The sequence below is a fragment of the Crinia signifera genome, chromosome 9 (genome assembly GCF_055691185.1).
Source record: "Crinia signifera chromosome 9, ASM5569118v1, whole genome shotgun sequence".
In the NCBI taxonomy this organism is placed as follows: Eukaryota; Metazoa; Chordata; class Amphibia; order Anura; family Myobatrachidae; genus Crinia; species Crinia signifera.
The window spans coordinates 72,274,085-72,292,377 of record NC_139225.1 but is presented as its reverse complement, the minus strand read 5'-3'; the positions used below and the strand labels follow the sequence as shown (position 1 = coordinate 72,292,377).

At 44.2% G+C, this 18,293-nt stretch overlaps 1 protein-coding gene across 2 annotated transcripts in view; it reads right to left on the bottom strand.

Annotated features, from left to right (window-relative positions):
• The window catches only part of TAF1 (TATA-box binding protein associated factor 1), a 61,223-nt gene extending 54,537 nt beyond the window's left edge, over window positions 1-6,686 (bottom strand). For both annotated transcript variants that reach the window (XM_083159219.1, XM_083159220.1), the window contains exon 1: window positions 6,469-6,686. In XM_083159219.1, the coding sequence (XP_083015345.1) occupies window positions 6,469-6,576 (108 nt within the window). In that variant the 5' untranslated portion in view covers window positions 6,577-6,686. The remainder of the gene's footprint in view (window positions 1-6,468) is intronic.
• Between the last annotated feature and the right edge of the window lie 11,607 nt (window positions 6,687-18,293).

Below are 18,293 nucleotides of genomic sequence, written 5' to 3'. Positions count from 1 at the left end.
TGAGAGAGAGAGAGAGAGCACCCCTCCTACAGGCAGCAGCCCCCCTCTCCAGTGTAAGGATGGAAGGAAGACCACTTTGAGCCAAGGTAACCACCAGAAGGTTTTTTGTAGAGCTGAATACACAGCATGTATCTATTGAATACAGCAGATATTGGAAGCACAATTACCTGAGGTAATCCAAAATTGCATGTGAGGTCAGGGAGTTATTTGGTAGTCTGAACCTTGCACCCAACTGAATTCTCCTATTGGGGTCAGTTATGTGATGGTGGACAAGCTCATGCTGGCTATGATGGAAAAGTGTCCAAATATACATTACAGTAATACTACTACATCTAATCACACTAATTTTACTAAAACTACATTATTATAAGTGTAGTTATCAACTCATAAAAATGTAAATGTTTTAAGTTAACACTTCTTAGTCAGGAAGATTGGGGGGGTTAATACATGAAATATATGAAAAGATACCTCAGCCAAAGATTTATAATTAAATACAACACCTGTATATGTATGGCATATTTCTGAGAAAAAGTCAGTTCTCCATATGCAGTAGTGACAAAACGATGGCCCTCAAAGTGGTGGTGAGTGAAATTGTCTTAATATTCGTACACATTACACTGGGTGATTTATCGAACGCTATCACACATTATGAGCGACATCATTCATAATATTACTCAATGTGTAAGCAATGTATGACGCACACTCCTGCAGGGTCGTTAACAATAAACACCCCCCCCTTATCAAGTTATCTGTACATACAGTTCCATTTTGAATATATTAATCGCCTGCATGTACAGAGCAGGGACCGTTGACGCCACTGAACAGTATAGTTTATGCCTAATGCTGGGTACACACCAAAACAATTTGGATTGGATGCAAATCATACGATCCGATTTGCATCCAATTTGCATACGATCCGATCCCAATCTGATCCCATCTGTATTCAGATGAATGGATCTCATACAGATCCTACCTGCAGCAGGTAGGATCGGAATCGGATCCAACCAAACGATTTTGACCCAATCTGCATTCAATCGGTCTGAATTGGATCCAGATTGATGGGATTGTGCCCAAATCGTTTTGGGGTGTACCCAGCATTAGTGTGTACGTTCAATAATGCTCGCTGGCAGTACAAGGTTATATACTTGAGCAATGGTAGCCAACCCTAGCCCTCGAGAGCTACCAACAGTTCACATTTTCCAGACAACCTAGCTGCTGCACTCATTAATCACTGACACATTTTAAAAGATACATAGATGGAGCTAATTAGCTCACTTGTGATTCTGTGAGGAGACCTGCAAAACATGCACTGTTGGTAGCTCTCGAGGACTAGGGTTGGCTGTACTTGAGGATATCGCTCATGGAGAGAATTGTCAAGTCTGCTTGGGCCTATACACTGGGGAACCTGTGGAATTCATCCAAATCAACACATACAAGGAGATAGCTCAGAGAGCAGGCCTGACCACCTAGTGGTTCATTCAGCTGTTTTGGAACTACACACCCCAGCATGCCATGACACAGTTTTAGAATTCCCTAATAGGAACACTGTAACAGGGCATGCTGAGCCTTATAATTCCACGGAATTATATGGGCCTATATGCAGTAAGCTCACAAAAGCATCACTTTTCAAAACTTGAACCGAATATAAAGAGGCTATGGGCTTCTTCACACACACAAAAAAAATAAAAACTGCACAACCAACAGACCCTCTCAACCCGTCCCATGCAGCTTGTACAGGCCTATGGCCAAGCAACTAGGTTAGATGCTAGAGCCAAGTGGACTAAAGGACCTCTTATAGGGCAGTATTCAATGAGGATAATTCTCCCTGTTTCACTGCGAATTTATGCTATTTTCGCGTTGGAAGGTGATTTTTTGGGGTCGGAAAGAGAATCACCTTATTCAACGTGCACTTCTCGCCGTCTTTCTAAGTGATTTTCGCCATGTGTCGCCGTGTAGCAAATCGCCATCTTTTCATGGTGAAGTGGAAAGTGAACTTTTAAAATAAAGTTGTTGTTGTTTTACATTTGGTGTAAAAAAAATCAGGAATTTTATTCTGTGAAGGGGCATGCTATTTTTATTCATGTGCTTATAGCACATGAATATATATTTAATTTTAAAAAATATATAATTTTTTTTTACACAGAGCAGCCAGCACGGGGCCGGGAGCCAAGAACCGCTCATTAGATATTCATATATTCACTGCACCCGATCATTACATATGCACGATCGGATGCAGTGAGTACCTGGTCCCCTGCTGGCTCTCCCGGGGGGCAGCCTGTGCTGCCTGGCTCCCAGGGAGCCCACCTCCCCCCCCCCCACATACGTTCTGGGGCAGGCAGGGAGACTTACATCTCCCTGCCTGCCACCGTCCTCAGGCTCCCTGCGGCGTCCGTCACAGGGGTTCACACTTGCCGGCAGGGGCAGCGAGCCCCTGCGACGTTGAATAGGGGGGACAGCGAGGCTCCGGAACACGGTGGGCAGTGGCGACTGAGCAGCGAATCCTAAACTCGCTGCACGCCATGAATATTCTCACTGAATACGGCCCATAGTGTCACAACATTATGACCCACCTCTTCATCAGGTGGAAGATTCAGCACACTGAGGGTATGTCAGTTATAGACATTATCATGGGATTCAGTGAAAAAGGGAAGGTTAGAGTTCGGCACTGTGAGGGGGGACGACACGTTTAAAGTTAGGAAGAGGAAAGGCAAGGTGTCCAAAGGGAGGGGAGAGACAGTTACTAACAAATAATTTATGAAAGGGGGCGTCAAACCTTTTTTGGGCAGGGCCAGTAAAATTTCTAGTTACACAACTAAGGGGGGGAGGGGTCATTAAGGGATAGGCTGCGTGAGGTGGCGGTTAGATTTGGGCAAGTGATGTTCGAATATTCAGGCACTTGGACGTATCGCGTAGTTGCGTATTTGGGTGCTCAGGGATTCGGTTGTTCAGACGTGTTCACATGCTTGAGTGTTCATGGATTCGGGTGTTCAGGCGCATTCGCATGCTCAGTAGAAGAAATTTAAGTGGATCACCCTTGGGCGCAGCTGCTGACGATATCTAAACAACACTTAATGGAAAGAAACCACTCCCCCAACAACCGAATACAAATACCCAATTCAAGTGGAGATATTCCAGCGCTTAAATATACACAGTACTTCCCTTATCACATGTAATGTTCAGATTACTTGTGAGTCAGCATGCCAATATTTTCTCATGGACAGGAGGTCATGTTTAAACGTCCATGTAAAAAGAACACAAAATGCAACAAATCGTGAAGTATGTTCACACAGGGATTTTGATTCACACCCGTGACTCTAGATGGAGAATATGAAGTGGTTCCTCCCACTAGATATGTTCAGCAAAAAAAGATGGCGTACCCAACTCACATAAACATTGGGTTTATTGAAGCATATCTAGGTATCTTTTATTAAATGGAGAACACTCCGTACCCCAACTCATAGTGTGCAGGTGTGGTAATTTCACATAAAGGTATCTTTTGGAGCCACCCAAGTGGTTAAACCTCAATAAAGTGCAGTAGCGTACCCCAACTCACTGGAAATTATGTTTAGATGTTCCCATAAAAAGGTTTATTTTAGGACCATGTGGTTATAAGATTACAGAAACAGCTTTAAAAAGGCTTCCATAAAAATCCAATTTAATCGACATACAAGATAAAAATAGAAAAGATAAAACAATGAGGGTATCACTGGACCGCCTAAACAATGGGTGAGGCTGATGGGGAAAAAAAAAGAGGTCTACAACCTGGAGAGATATCCGAAATGTCCTTTCCAGGGAGTCTGACCAATGCCTCAAACACTCAGTTGGTAGTCCAGTATGTTCCTCCTCTGCTCACAATGCATTTTAATCCCCAACTGGGATCTTCATCAAGATCTACAGAGGAGTGTTCAACCTGGGTTTATATACCCTAGGAACAGGAAGTATGTCTACAGAATTTTTAAACCATATTGTCATGAATTTTAAATTGTTCTGTTATGTATCATATTTGATTTGCACATATGTCCGTCATTTATAGACGGGCCCATTTGCAATATACATTTTAAAAAAATTGATTATGAATTTTGTGTTTTATGTGTGGAACGCACACACAGGAAGTCCGGTGAAACGCACCTGTATTGCATAAAAGGGTCAGTTCCTGGACAACACAGCTGTGCATTGTATTGATTCATATATTCTGTACACATGCATATCTGTATTGTATATGTGCACATCCTTAATGTATAGTGTGGATAATTTTTTGAGTCCCGAGGTTTGGCACGCATATAGAAGAAGTCCGGTGGAACGCACCTCCATTATATGGGAGGAACAGTTCCTGGACCATCCAGCTGTCGCATCATTACCTTGTGCGATGACGCGCGTCTTTATTGACGCGTGGGAACCGCTCCATCTAGTTAGCCAGCTGACACGGTGAAATGCACACCGTACTTCCGGTCACAGTGATCGGCCCGGCGTTGTGTTTTGATGCATCGTTATGCACTCCCGGATGATTTCTTCCCGGACTTATGTCATAGAGATTGATCCACACTTTAGAAAAATGGGCTTGTATGTGTATTTTTAAAGGTTTATATATGCATTATATGATTGAATGGAGCAAAAACAGGTAGACAGTAGACATACTTCCTGTCCCTAGGGTATAAAAACCCAGGTTGAACACTCCTCTCTACACCGTGAAGATCTCAGTTGGGGATTGAAATGTGTTGTGAGTAGAGGAGGAACATACTGAACTACCAACTGAGTGTATGGGCATTGGTCAGACTCCCTGGAAAGAACATTCCGGATATCTCTCCAGGTTGCAGACCTCTTTTTTCCCCCCCATCAGCCGCACCCATTGTTTTGGCGGTCCAGTGATACCCTTATTGTTTTATCTTTTCTTTTTTTATCTTGTATGCCGATTACATTGGATTTTTATGGAAATTTTTATAGTCACGGGTGTGAATCAAAATCCCTGTGTGAACATACTTCACAATTTGTTGCATTGCATGCGCAGTAGAGTTTGGTTGCTAGGGCACATTCACGCAGTCGAGTATGTGGGAGTTCGGGTGCTCTGGGGTTTTTGGTTGCAATTGCATGCTTAGGTGCTTGATACGCTTATGTATTCGGGCGATTGGTGTCCGGACGCTCAGCTGTTCAGGCTCACTCTGCTGTTCGGACACACTCCAGCACTCCAGTATTGGTGCACTTCTGTATTTGGTCTTCTATGCGATCGATGGGGGCGGGTTTGCAGCATGCGGTCGATGCAGTGAGCGAAGGCAGCATATACCTATATGTCAGTGTCAGCAGCGCAGCTCAGACCAGAAAGTTTCTGCCGTACCAAAGGGGTTCACATTTTTCTGATATCTTAAATTAAATCTTTATCAAAATGTACTGTTTGCATGAAATATTTTGTCCAGGACTGATGGGGAGTTCAAGTGAAATCTTGAGATCATACATCTTTCTAGTGTGTGGGCACCTATGAGGTGCCCATATACTAGTATGATTTGGGCCGATTTCACCCGATCCTGATAAATCAGCCCATATCGTAGGTGTTTGACGTCTCCCTGCTGACCGACTGACCCCCGGCTCAGCACCCCTGTATTGCTACGACCCCGCAGCTGGGGAGCGAGGGTCGCATGCAATAACTTGCATTTCATAGGAAGATCCCATCAGTGGGACAGTTCTATAAGCCAGGAAGAGTTGTCACAACTGTTATGTGATACTGCATACCGGTAATAAACATACCAATATGCAGGCAGGTGTGTTGCAATCTAATGGTGCGTACGCACAGAAAGATTTGGCAAAAGATCGTAATGAAATGACCAATCGCTCTGTGTGTATGAACGATGCGCGTACCCGCCGGTCGTTGGTAGAGTTTGCTGATCTTTCCTGCATGCAGAAAGATCAGCGACCAATCATTAGCAATGTGTACCAATCGTTTCATGCATATGCACGATGAAAGATTTGCTAAGGCTGATGACTCCCTCTACCATCGTTAAAGATCAATTATTCGTGTGTAATCGTTTGCTCAATCGGTCATCATTTGACACCAAATAATTTGTGAAAGAGTTCAGGAGAAATTGTTAAAGACATTGAATCGTTGCCCAAATCTATATGTGTGTATGCACCTTAATTCTGATGCATCTCACCCAAACTCACATACCATGCAATACATTTATACACTTAAAACCACACACACACACAACACACACACACACACACACACACACACACACACACACACACACACACACACACACACACACACACACACACACACACACACACACACACACACACACACACACACAGCAGACATCCTGCACAGGAAAATCACAATTGTTGCAAGATTCCAAAGTAAATAAACCTTTGCAAACAAAACAATGTTCAGCAGAGTATTGCAAAGACAGGTCCAGCCACTGCAGCGGTACGTACAGAGCCCTGAACCGCACTCCCATTGCACAGCAGCATACCGACCTTATCCAGCACCGAGTCATCCTCCAGCTGGCCATCTTCATTAATGTTCCCGAACAGGAAGCCGGTTAATGAGAACGGCCGCTCTTCATCGCTCTCTGAGTCCGACATTGTTGATTCCGGAAATAATCCCCGGTAAACCGGACGTGGAATCTACAGTAACCCACTGTACACAGGCCTCCGACACAACCACAGTGGAACGCAGCAACTTCTGCATCCGGTTGGCGTGATGAGTCTCGTTGTCGTCTATTTGTGTGGGAACCATTTGTAGCTACTGCATCATTCCGCAAACTACTCCAATACAGTATTTCTTTCTATTGTTTCGTTAATAGTGTTGTGGTCATATTGATCAAAGATACATTGCATAGTAGCTCTTCTGAAATTCTCCCAACATGATCCTTTCCACCAGATAACGATATTTTAGCAGCACGTTACGGTACCATTATTGTATTAATAGAACACAGCTAGGGCAATATGTATGTCATGTATTGCACACTGCAACAATTATTTACCAATACATTATGTTTGTTTATGAGATTTAATCGGACACTTTACGAAAATATATATTTATTAACATTTTCTTATATAGCGCACACCTATTCCACTTTACAGAGTATAGTTGAACATTCCCATCAGTCCCTGCCCCAGTGGAGTTTACAATCTATATTCCCTACCACATGTACATGCACACACAGACATTCTAGGGTTAATTTTATTGGGAGCCAATTAGCCTACTACCAGCATATTTTTGGATTGTGGGAGGAAACCAGAGTAAACCCCCACAAACACGGGGAGAATATACAAACTCTGCAAAGTTAGGGCCATGGTGGGTATCAAACCCATGACCTCAGCGCTGTGAGGCAGTAATGCTAACCATTACACCATCCGTACTGCCCACATATATCTGATATGCATGGTTTGTTGAGAAAAGGTGTATTCAGCTTTGGGGACTGGTTCTGGTTCATAGATCTACAGTTCCTATATACGCAGTCAATAGGTCAACATGAAAAAAGGTTGATACCTGAAAAGGTTGACAGGAGTTTTTCATACTTTACCATCCACGTAAATTGGAAACGGTTCGCTTGGCACTAGGCCTGAAGAATGTTGAGCGATGCAAGGCTATGCGTTACACTAACTGCGGGTCCATGTCAACAGGTCTCGCCATTGAATCTAAAAAAAAAATCGACCTTTTCATGTGTCAACCTTTTTTCATGTCAACCTTTTGGTGTTGACTTATTGATGACCTGGACACTGTCTATCTCAGGGCTGGGCAACAGCGGCCCTCCAGATGTTAATGAACTACACATTTCCAGCATGCCTTGCATCAGTTTCAGCATGGCCACATAGCAAAACTAATGCAAAGCATCCTTGTATGTGTAGTTCATTAACATCTGGAGGGCCGGTGTTGCCCAGCCCTGGTCTATCTAATAATCCACAACTTTGAGGACAGTGGGAAAATATTTAATTTGAAATACAAGAAGAATCTTTGGCGCTGGGAGGACACACACATAAAACATGTCTGATGTACAAATGGCTGTTATTATGTGTGCTGATTCCGCTTCTACATGTATGAAGGAGAATAAGTGATAAAGATAAGTGTGTTCAGTGATAGGAGCACTATACTATCAATTTTGACAGCTGTAGGTTGCCCATACACCGCAGCAGGGCAGCACTGTCCCTGGCTGTGGCAGCTGCCAGATTTATGCTGCATGGGAGATCAGAATCAGCTTTATTGGCCATGTATACTTGCGCATACTAGGAGTTGGATTTGGATTGCTGTGCAACAGCCGGTTAGGTAACAGTTCAACAGTGATAGTACAGATATACATACCCGTATATGCTAGATGTGCCCTGGGGATTGTAGTTGCAGGGAACATGTTATTTGCTGGCAGCACAGCGCCTAGGCAGCTATCAGCGGCGCCACTGGTTGCCACAACAGCAAGGCAGGCAACAGTACAAGCAGAGACAGTACAGTTATTCACCAAGGGAACATATACACGCCGAGCTGCACAGCACCTAGGCAGCCATCAGCGGCGACATTGGTCGCCGCAACAGCCAGGCAGGCAACAATAGAAATAGAGACAGTACCGTTATCACACAGGGAACATATTCTCGCCAAGCTGCACAGCACCTAAGTAGCCATCAGCAGCACCACTGGCCACCGCTACAGCCAGGCAGGCAACAATGCAAATAGAGACCGTACAGTTATCACACAGGGAACCTATGCTTGCCGAGCTGCACAGCACCTAGGCAGCCATCAGTGGCGACATTGGTCGCCGCAACAGCCAGGCAGGCAACAATACAAATAGAGACAGTACAGTTATCACACAGGGAACATAAAGAGATCTTGCAATATTAGGGAGATCTCACGCATGCTGAATCCGGCCAGGGGAAAGGTCAAATAGAATCAGCACTAAGCTGTGCACTCTAGCGAGGATCGTTTGAGGGGGAAATTTACACTCACCGCTTTGGCAGAAAAGATTTGAATACATCTTGTTGATGTGCTGTCCTGCTGCTTTATCTCGCAAAACCGGAAGTGTTATGCCTGCACAAAATGGTGGTAGTTCAGACCTGACAAACACCCCCCCCCCCCCCCCCCCCCCAATCAAAGTGAAATCTTACCTTTCAAATGAATGTGCTCACTGTGCTAATGGATGTGCATGGTTGCACATCTATATGCACCCATGCAAATATGTCCAAAACCATTCATAAGCCGCACACCATATAGTGATTTTTACACTGGTCACCAATCATCGCATATTGAGAGTACTTAGAGACTTATGCTGGCCACACATCAGACCAAATTTCCTCCAAACATCCAACTAGTTGCTTGGATGGAATAAAAATATGGTACTGAATGGGAGCAAATGTAATATTTACTTCAGAAATTTGCTCCCAAAATCTGGAAAAGGACAAAAACTGTTGCTCAGACAATGGGGTTATTTTGGTTCACTCCCTCTGGAAAATTCCTTCTTAGATGGACAAAACCATCTGCACTACAGGGGGGCAGATGTAAAATGTGCAGAAAGTATTAGATTTGGGTGAGTTATTTTGTTTCTGTGTAGGGTAAATACTGACTGCTTTATTTTTACACTGCAATATAGATCTCACTTTGAAGAAAAACCCCACCCAAATCTAATTCTTTCTGCACAAGTAACATCTACCCCACCAGCAGTGCACATGGTTTTGTCCATCTAAGAAGGAATTTGCCAGAAGGAGTGAACCAAAATAACCCACAATGTACTGTAGTTGAACCTGTTTAATTTAAACAATTACACTGAATGTTTTTGTCCATTTTCCTGGGTTTGTGAGCACATTTCTGATTGTCCTTTGCTCCCATCCAGTACCATATTTTATTCCATCCAGGCAACTAGTTGGATGGTTGGAGGAAAGTTGGTCTGATGTGTGGCCAGCATTACTCGGCCACTGCAATGAAGACAGGCATATCCGGCCTGGAGCTAACGTCACACACACCCTCCCCTAATACGGTTTGGCACGTCTGCGACTTCTGGTAATCCAGACCCTTTACTTCCGGTCTCCATCTGCTTCCTCCAACGCATTACGAGCCTAAGCCCTTAACTCCTTCAGTGGAGGGATTTTATTTTAGGGAGCGCTCCCCACTGGGCAAGCTTTTTTTTTGGGAGCACTCCCTGTCCCCGGCAACCCGGCTGTGTGCGGCGTGACGTTAGCAAGGTCATGCCGCACACAGCCAGGGGAAGGAGACTTGGCCAGGCAGCGGCGCTGCCCAGCAGGAGGGAGCGCAGGCAGTGGTACTGCCGAGAATTTTCCGGGTTTGCCAGTTTGCGCACTGGAGCATAACCTGAAAAATTCTCGGGAGTACCAGTGAAGGGGTTAATCGTGGATGTGGGATACTGGTTACAGGGTATTTCTTTTATGAAAAGTTTTCATTAAACTTTATTTACATTTCTTTAAAAACGGAACCAGCTACCCGGAAATAGGGTCCTTTTTTGGCAGCAACCATGTGCTTTGATTGGTATTGCATAAAATAAAAAAAATTATAAAAATTACAAAAGGGAAATGTATGTGCATGTACTTTTCTTTTTTTAAGATGTCAAATTACAATTACAGGTTTAAAATAATTTACTATTAAAAAACTGGTACTTTTGTAGTTTCACGGCGCCCGATATATCAGATGCAATATCGGCCGATATATTGATGTGATCCTATGCGATTTTTGACCTGTTCAAGTGTGGCGAGCGATATAACATCAACTCCATACGTAGTGGATAGTGGGGTTATGAACAGGTCAAAAATCGCATAGGATCGCATCGATATATCGGCCGATATCATATCCGATATATTGGGCTCCATGAAACTACACAAGTACCAAAAAACTTTTAAATCTATGTCTTTATTTAATCCTGAGGGACATAGTGTCTTCATATGATAATTCCATTTTGTTTAATTTTGCAAGAGGTTCGGTACTTGTTTCCAGCAAATGGCATGCGATGCAATGCGATTTCTAATTGTACAAGCACCCTGATGGGTGCATACAATGTTAAATGCACCCCCATTGTCATCGCCACCCCCACTATCAACGCCAACCCGAAGCGTGGCGAGCGGTGACGGTACGCGTCCTCTGACCTTTTCATACCCCCACTATCCACGTCGGCGTGGAGTTGACTTTAGATAATGTGGCGAGCACGAAGCGGAATACATGTAAAGTAATCCATGTCCCCTCGAGGGGCTCGCCACACTATCTAGTATCAACTCCACACCGACGTGGATAGTGGGGGTATGAAAAGGTCGGAGGACATGTACTGCAGCCCCTCGCGGGCTCGCTGTGCTCGCCACGCTTCGGGTTGGCATTGATAGTGGGGGTGGCATTGCAAATGGGGGTGCATTTAACATTGAAAGCACCCATCAGGGTGCTTGTACAATTAAAAATCGCATTGCATGCCACTATATGGCATGCAATGCGATTGTATAAGATGTACTATGATCAAAATATTTGGCGCCGTGCTAGGAAACAAGTACCAGAGGTTCTTTATCAAGTCTCCTCCTCTCCAAAGTTTTTAAAATTTTTGGATAGCTATGAATTGTAGGTGTGAAAAATCTTTATTGTGGTATTCAGCAAAATGATTGGACACACTGTGGGGGAAATTTACTAAAGGAAATTTGCAAAAAAATAGGTGTATTTGTATCCAGAAATACACTTATTTTTTACGTTTACTATACCGAAAATACGGCAATTCGTATTCGTATTGATGTGCTATCAATACGAATACGAATTGCCATATTTTCGGGATAGTAAATGTAAAAAATAAGTGTATTTCTGGATACAAATACACCTATTTTTTTTACAAATTTCCTTTAGTAAATTTCCCCCTGTGTGTCATAAGTCAATTTTTAATAATTTATATATGTTCTCTTATCCTTATTTTCAGTTTTCTTTTGGTCTGTCCAATGCATGGGTCTTCAAACGGTGGCCCTCCAGATGTTGTAGAACTACATGTCCCAGCATGCCCTGACAGTTTTGGCATGCTTTTATAGGAAAAAATGTGGCAATGCATGTTGGAACATGTAGTTTCACAACATCTGGATGGCCACAGTTTGAAGACCCATGGTCCAATGTATTGCCCACATGGGCATTCGAGGAGATATAATACTCCATCGGATTGACACGTCAGATGTTCTCTTATGGGATATTCTATTTTTGTTTGATTTGCTTCAAATTTCACTGCAGGTTTGGTTTGCTTCACAACAATGAACAACTAATACAGATTATAGAACTGAAAAAAAACATAACAATGGGAAAGAGAACATTTTTTAAACTGATAACGAAAATTACGAATAGGAGACAGATTTTTTTAGAGGAAATCTGGGAAGAAGATGATCCACTGGACTGGACAGAAATTCTAATGAAAAAGCCAAAGAATGAATATTGCCCAGGAAAAGGGGTGTCAGGCAAGAAAATTTTTTTTTTTACGCAAAATATCATTGAAGATCTAAAACAAGAAAAAAGAAAATTACTGAAGATCAGATTACAGAAAGGACTATAATTCGCCCCACATTCAAAAATAAATATATTTGATCTGTACATAGGCCCTTATTCAGATCTGAGCTCAGTACAAATTTGTTTGGAAAATGGGCAAAACCATGTGCACTGCAGGTGCCGCAGATGTAACATGTATAGAGAGAGTTAAATTTGGGTGGGGTGTGCTGAAACTGAAATCTAAATTGCAGTGTAAAAATAATGCAGCCAGTATTTACCCTGCACAGAAACAAAATAACTCACGCAAATCTAACTCTCTCTATACATGTTACATCTGCCCCACCTGCAGTGCACATGGTTTTGCCCATTTTCCAAACAAATTTATTTACAGAGATTTGTAAGAAAACTATGCATAATTTTTTTTTCAACAAAGATATACAACAAGAACAAATAGACGAATATAGACATACACAATTCAAAACAAAATCAATGTTTTATCCAGCCCATGTAAAAGTGGCACATATTCAGCCATTTCAATGTTTGGTAGAGGAGGATATTAGAAAATTCCTGGATAAAGAAAAAATCCAATACAACCTAACCAAAGGGGAGAAAAAAGCAGCCCAACAACTAAAAGAGGACAAATCACTAATTATAAAGCCAGCCAATAAGGGAATATTTGAACATTCAAATCAGTCCCTGCACCAGTGGAGCTTACAATCTATATTCCCTACCACATGTACATGCACACTCATTCATTCTAGAGTTCATTTTTTTAGGAGCCAAATAACCTACCAGTATATATTTGGAATGTGGGGGGAAAACCGGAGTACCCAGAGGAAACCCACGCAAGTATATGGAGAATAATATATTTACGCTGGAAAAGCTATATACAGATGTAGCGCCCCTCATGCTTGCGGGGGCTGGTGATAGAATTGCCAGGCCACGCCAGCCGTCGGAAGGGGGTGGGCACGCACAAGAGGCTCGGGCGCTCCGTTCTGACGGAGCTCCTCGCTGCCGTCTGCCACCTCGCCGGTCCCCCCTGCCTCCATTGCCGGTCCCCCCAAACCCTGCCTGTCTCCCTGAAGCAAAGATAAGTAGGGTCACGCCTCCGATTGACTGACACGTGCGTGTGAAAGCGTGTGAAACGCTCACGCATCCCAGTCTAATGGAGTCCCTCTCCACCAGCGCTCGCCAGCGGGGACATTCTGGCGAGCGCTGGCAGCGAATGAGAGGGGCTTCATCTTTAGATGACCTATTCTTTATCTGGGATGGACCAGAATATGGACTAAAGGAGTTCCTAGAATACATGAACAAAAACATGTAGTCTAGAATTCACTAAAACAACAAGTAGATCAATGGTAGTCTATTTAGATCTTGAAATCTATATAGAAATGTAAAAAATTTAACACAAAACCACACTAAGGATGTCCGTGGTAATAGTGCATTATCCAAGAAGAGTAATCACCACAATACTTGGTTAAAAACTATTCCCATTGGACAATTTAGGAGTATATGGAGGAATTGTTCCAAAAAAGAGACATTCCTCAAAGAAAGTAAGACCAATAAAAATTTGCCAAAAGGGGATATTCAGAACAAGATTTTGAAAACAAATTCACTTACTTGAAAGAATGCAAAGACAGGAATTCATCAAAAGGAAACAGACACCTTTCATTACACAATACAGTGATAACTATCAGAATATAACAGAAATCCTGAATAAACACTGGCATATCCTGAAATTGGATGACAGACTTAAAAAGTATACTACCATCAAAACCAAAAATAATCGGTACCTGTGTATTATCAGGACGGCCGGCTACGCTACTTTTTCAACCTAGGTTAAGCTACCTTGTCAGCGTAGCCAGTTCCGTGATAATACCGGAGGCAGCACTGGGGGCGGGGTGGTGTGGTAATTCTGTGCAGCGATTCCCGATGACTCCCAGGTGGCAGCGACGGTTACTCCCCGGCAGCAGCGAAGGTCACTCCCCGGCAGCGTTCAGTGCCCCTCCTCCGGCACTCACGGTGGATGCTGTATGTAATTCAGTGTAGTGCTCCTGGCGGTGCATCACATGGTTTCCCTGCTCCCTCAGCGGCACTAGGCTAATTGCGTACAGCGTCCGTGGTGAGTGGCGGAGCAGGGGGACTGAATGCGACTGCCTGGGAGTCACCGTGGATCCCAGCGTGAGTCAGCGGGGATCGACGCGGTGCCTGGGCCGGAGGAGGATAAATATAGATCAGCCATTTCACCCCCACTATCCACGTCATACCCCCACTATCCACGTCATACCCCCAGTATCCACGTTGGCGTGGAGTTGATTTTATAAAGTGTGGCGAGCGTAGCGAGCCACCGAGCTCGAAGTGTGGCGAGCGGATGCGAATACACATCCCCTCGCTGCGCTCGCCACACTTTAAAAAAACAACTCCACGCCGACTTGGATAGTGGGGGTATGAAAAGATCGGGAGGACGCGTTACCGCGTCCGTTTGCCAAACTATATAAAATCAACTCGACACCAACGTGGATACTGGGGGTATGATGTGGATAGTGGGGATATTAAGCATTGTGTATTTTTAGGGATCCAGAGCCACTCAAGTAGTTTACGTAGCCAGCATAGTGCTGTATTGGTATTCTAAATACACCACTACGTAATGGGCGCCCTGATAATACACAAGTACCAAATAATCTACAAAGAGGCCAGGAATCTGAAGCAAGAACTAACGAAGAGTTCTATACCATTGGAAGAAGGAAACAAAGAAAACAATAAAGGTTACTATCACTGTCTAAATTGCATGCCATGTAGGAGTACAAAAATTAACCAAACCAGTGGAATTTAAATCAAATTTAAAAAAAAAAATAGAATATCCCATAAGAAAACATCTAAAGTGTGAATCCGATGGAGTATTATATCTCCTCGAATGCCCATGTGGGCTACAATACATTGGAGAGACCAAAAGAAAACTGAAAATATAGATAAGAGAACATATATACAATATATAAAATGGCCCTAAGACACACAGGGTGACATTTAATAGGAGGAGAGATTCAGAAAGTGAGAGATTTGGTAAGTTTGTTTAATGTGGCAATCATTTACACTGCAAAGAACACCATTCTGTTTACCCGGTCATCACAACAAATAATCACTTAACAGCTTATATTCATTTGGTATTGCATATTTTATTTAAATGGTTTCATTTATTTTCTTTTAGCGCCTTGATTTATCCCTAACATAATCTTTTAATCCCTTAACAGAGCTTCTGTATATCACACAGGCTCTACTGTAACTGGACATTTCCTTGCTCACATTTAGGCTGAGTATGCATGTCATGTCTGCATCTAGTAGGAGCCTCAAGGATATCACAGATTAATCAAGTAGAATTGGTAACCTCACAATTAAAAAGCCGATTTTTGCTAGTCAATCCTCCAGGATCACGGCAGGACAGGATGCTGGGGGCAATGGGGCACTTTGAATGAGGCAGACCAGGCCTGCCGACGCCACAAATGTGGACTGCCGGGCTTCCCCTGTGCGGTAAGGACAGTGGCGGCAGGGATGGACAGGGCTCAGATGTTTTAGCACTATACCCAGTGGCATAACAATAGCACCGCAAATCCCGTAATGGGGGGGAGGCGCTAACCAAGTGTGGGCGCCCAGGGTCTGTGGGAGCTATTGCTATGCTGCTGCTTGCCACCGCATCTGTTGTGGTCGTGAGTGGACCTGCAGATTTACTAGCCTGGTCCAGGGCTCCTCCTGGCTGGCTCCTTAAGAAAAATATCCCTTACAAAATGGCCGCCCCCTTAAAGCAGACAGTTTTTGGCTACAGCCTCCTCTAGCATCCTTAAAAATGGTCTGCTGTTAGGGGGTGGCCATTTTGTTATGGACATTTTTAATACAGAGGCTGAGCCAGGAGGAGCGCCGGGACCAGGCTAATAAATCTGCAGGTCCCGGCCACAGCAGATGCAGCGGCAGGCCAGTGTCTCGACTCCCGGCCACAGACCATCGCGGAGAGGTAAGGGAGGGGGGTCGTTACTGGGGGGGGCATCATTTATTGTTACGCCACTGACTGTACCGCTAAATGGGCAGGGCACGACGCCCTGCTAAAACAGCCTAGAGTGAACACTATTTAAATATTTCCCAGTGATAGGTAAAACTGAACGTGTTCCACATCTCCTGGCCACTTCCTCAAGCAATGAGTGTTTTAAATTTTCAACTTTCCCACTTGTTGATTTTAACTTCATGTAGTATTCTGGCACACACTGTGGGCCTGATTCTGGTTGACTTGCAAAGTAGCAGTATTTTGCTGCTTTGCGTGTGAGTTCGCTAATCAGAATCACCCCCTGTATTCTAATGGGTACAAAATCACTTCGGCAAACATTTAGAAGAACAGCTCTTTCCAGGAACTTTTGTTTCACTGCACCAATACTCTCCTGTATAATCTTGTCATAACAAAGCTGTAGGAACCGTCTAATCCAAAGCATTGATCTAGCTCCTAAGCCACTATTGTTACATTAGCGGGTTGGGATCATTTGGTCTACAGCATGATGGGTCGACATGTCGACCTAATGGTGTCGACCTTCATGTTGTAGACCAAATGACCGCATCCCACATTAGCAGCAAGAAAATTGCCAAAACCAATTTCTCCACAATTTTTTTAAGCCTACAAAGTGGCAAACTCTGCAGAGACTTGGAAGTTCAATTATACTGGCAACAATATACAATACACAGCCATTCATCCATAGAGTTTCCAGGAGACATATCTATTTGAACATTAAACAAACTGGTATGAATCATTAGGTCACCACAATGTTGGTTGACACCATTAGGTTGACATGCATTTAGGTCGACATGAGTATAGGTTGACATGGTTTAGGTCAACAGTCAAAATGTCGACATGGGGTTTTTCACATTTTTTGTTACAAATGTCGACACAGTCAACATGGACGCTAAAACGTAGCAGCTCTTGCCATGCTTTGGGCACGGTGCCTTGCTACGCTCAGCACATTATTTTATGCCCCTGCCACGCCCTAGTGGATGGTAGGGCATGAAATGCCACCTGTCACCACATGTCGGCTCAAAAAAATGTGAAAAACCCCATGTTGACCTTTTAGCTGTTGACCTAATACCTGGTCGACCTTCCTGCATGTCGACCTACTGACCCTGTCGACCTTCCTGCATGTCGACCAAACTCATGTCGACCTAATGACTGTGGACCAACATACTGGTGACCCGATGACCGTATCCCAAACAAACATAAGGCTGCTCTCCCCATTCTAGAGTTAAGTGGATAATCATATTCACAAGAGATGGGGGGTTGTGACCTTTTCTGTGCTGAGAGGCAGTGGCGTAGCTTGTGTAAGGCAGCCCCCGCCACTGCTTGGGGGAGCGGGGGCTGCGTGGGCGCCGGCTCCCGCGCGGAGAGGCAGGATCTCATTCCGGTGTGTGCTCCCTCCCTGCTGCATCTGTAATACTAGAGGGAGGGACTGTGGCGTAACTATAGCACTATTGTTACGCCCCCAGCACCCCCTCCTTGTGGGTGCAGCAGGGTGCAGGCAGGGGGGGCCGTGCGGGTGTCTAAGTGTCAAGAAGCTGCGGTGAAAAGATTCCCTTCGTCGCTGTGTACTGAGTTGGCGCCGGGTGACCGGGTCCCTGCAGTGTCTTAGCAGCACAGGAAGCGCTTCTGATTTCTAAAACACTGGCCGCACGCTGATTGGCTGAGATTCAGCCAATCAGCGTGCGGACATTGGTTTCAAAGTCAGAAGCGCTTCCCGCACTGCCGCCCAGCAGACTTCTTATTTCCAAGACACTGCAGGGACCCGGTCACCCGGCGCCAACTCAATACACAGCGACGAAGGGAATCTTCTCACCGCAGCTTCTTGAC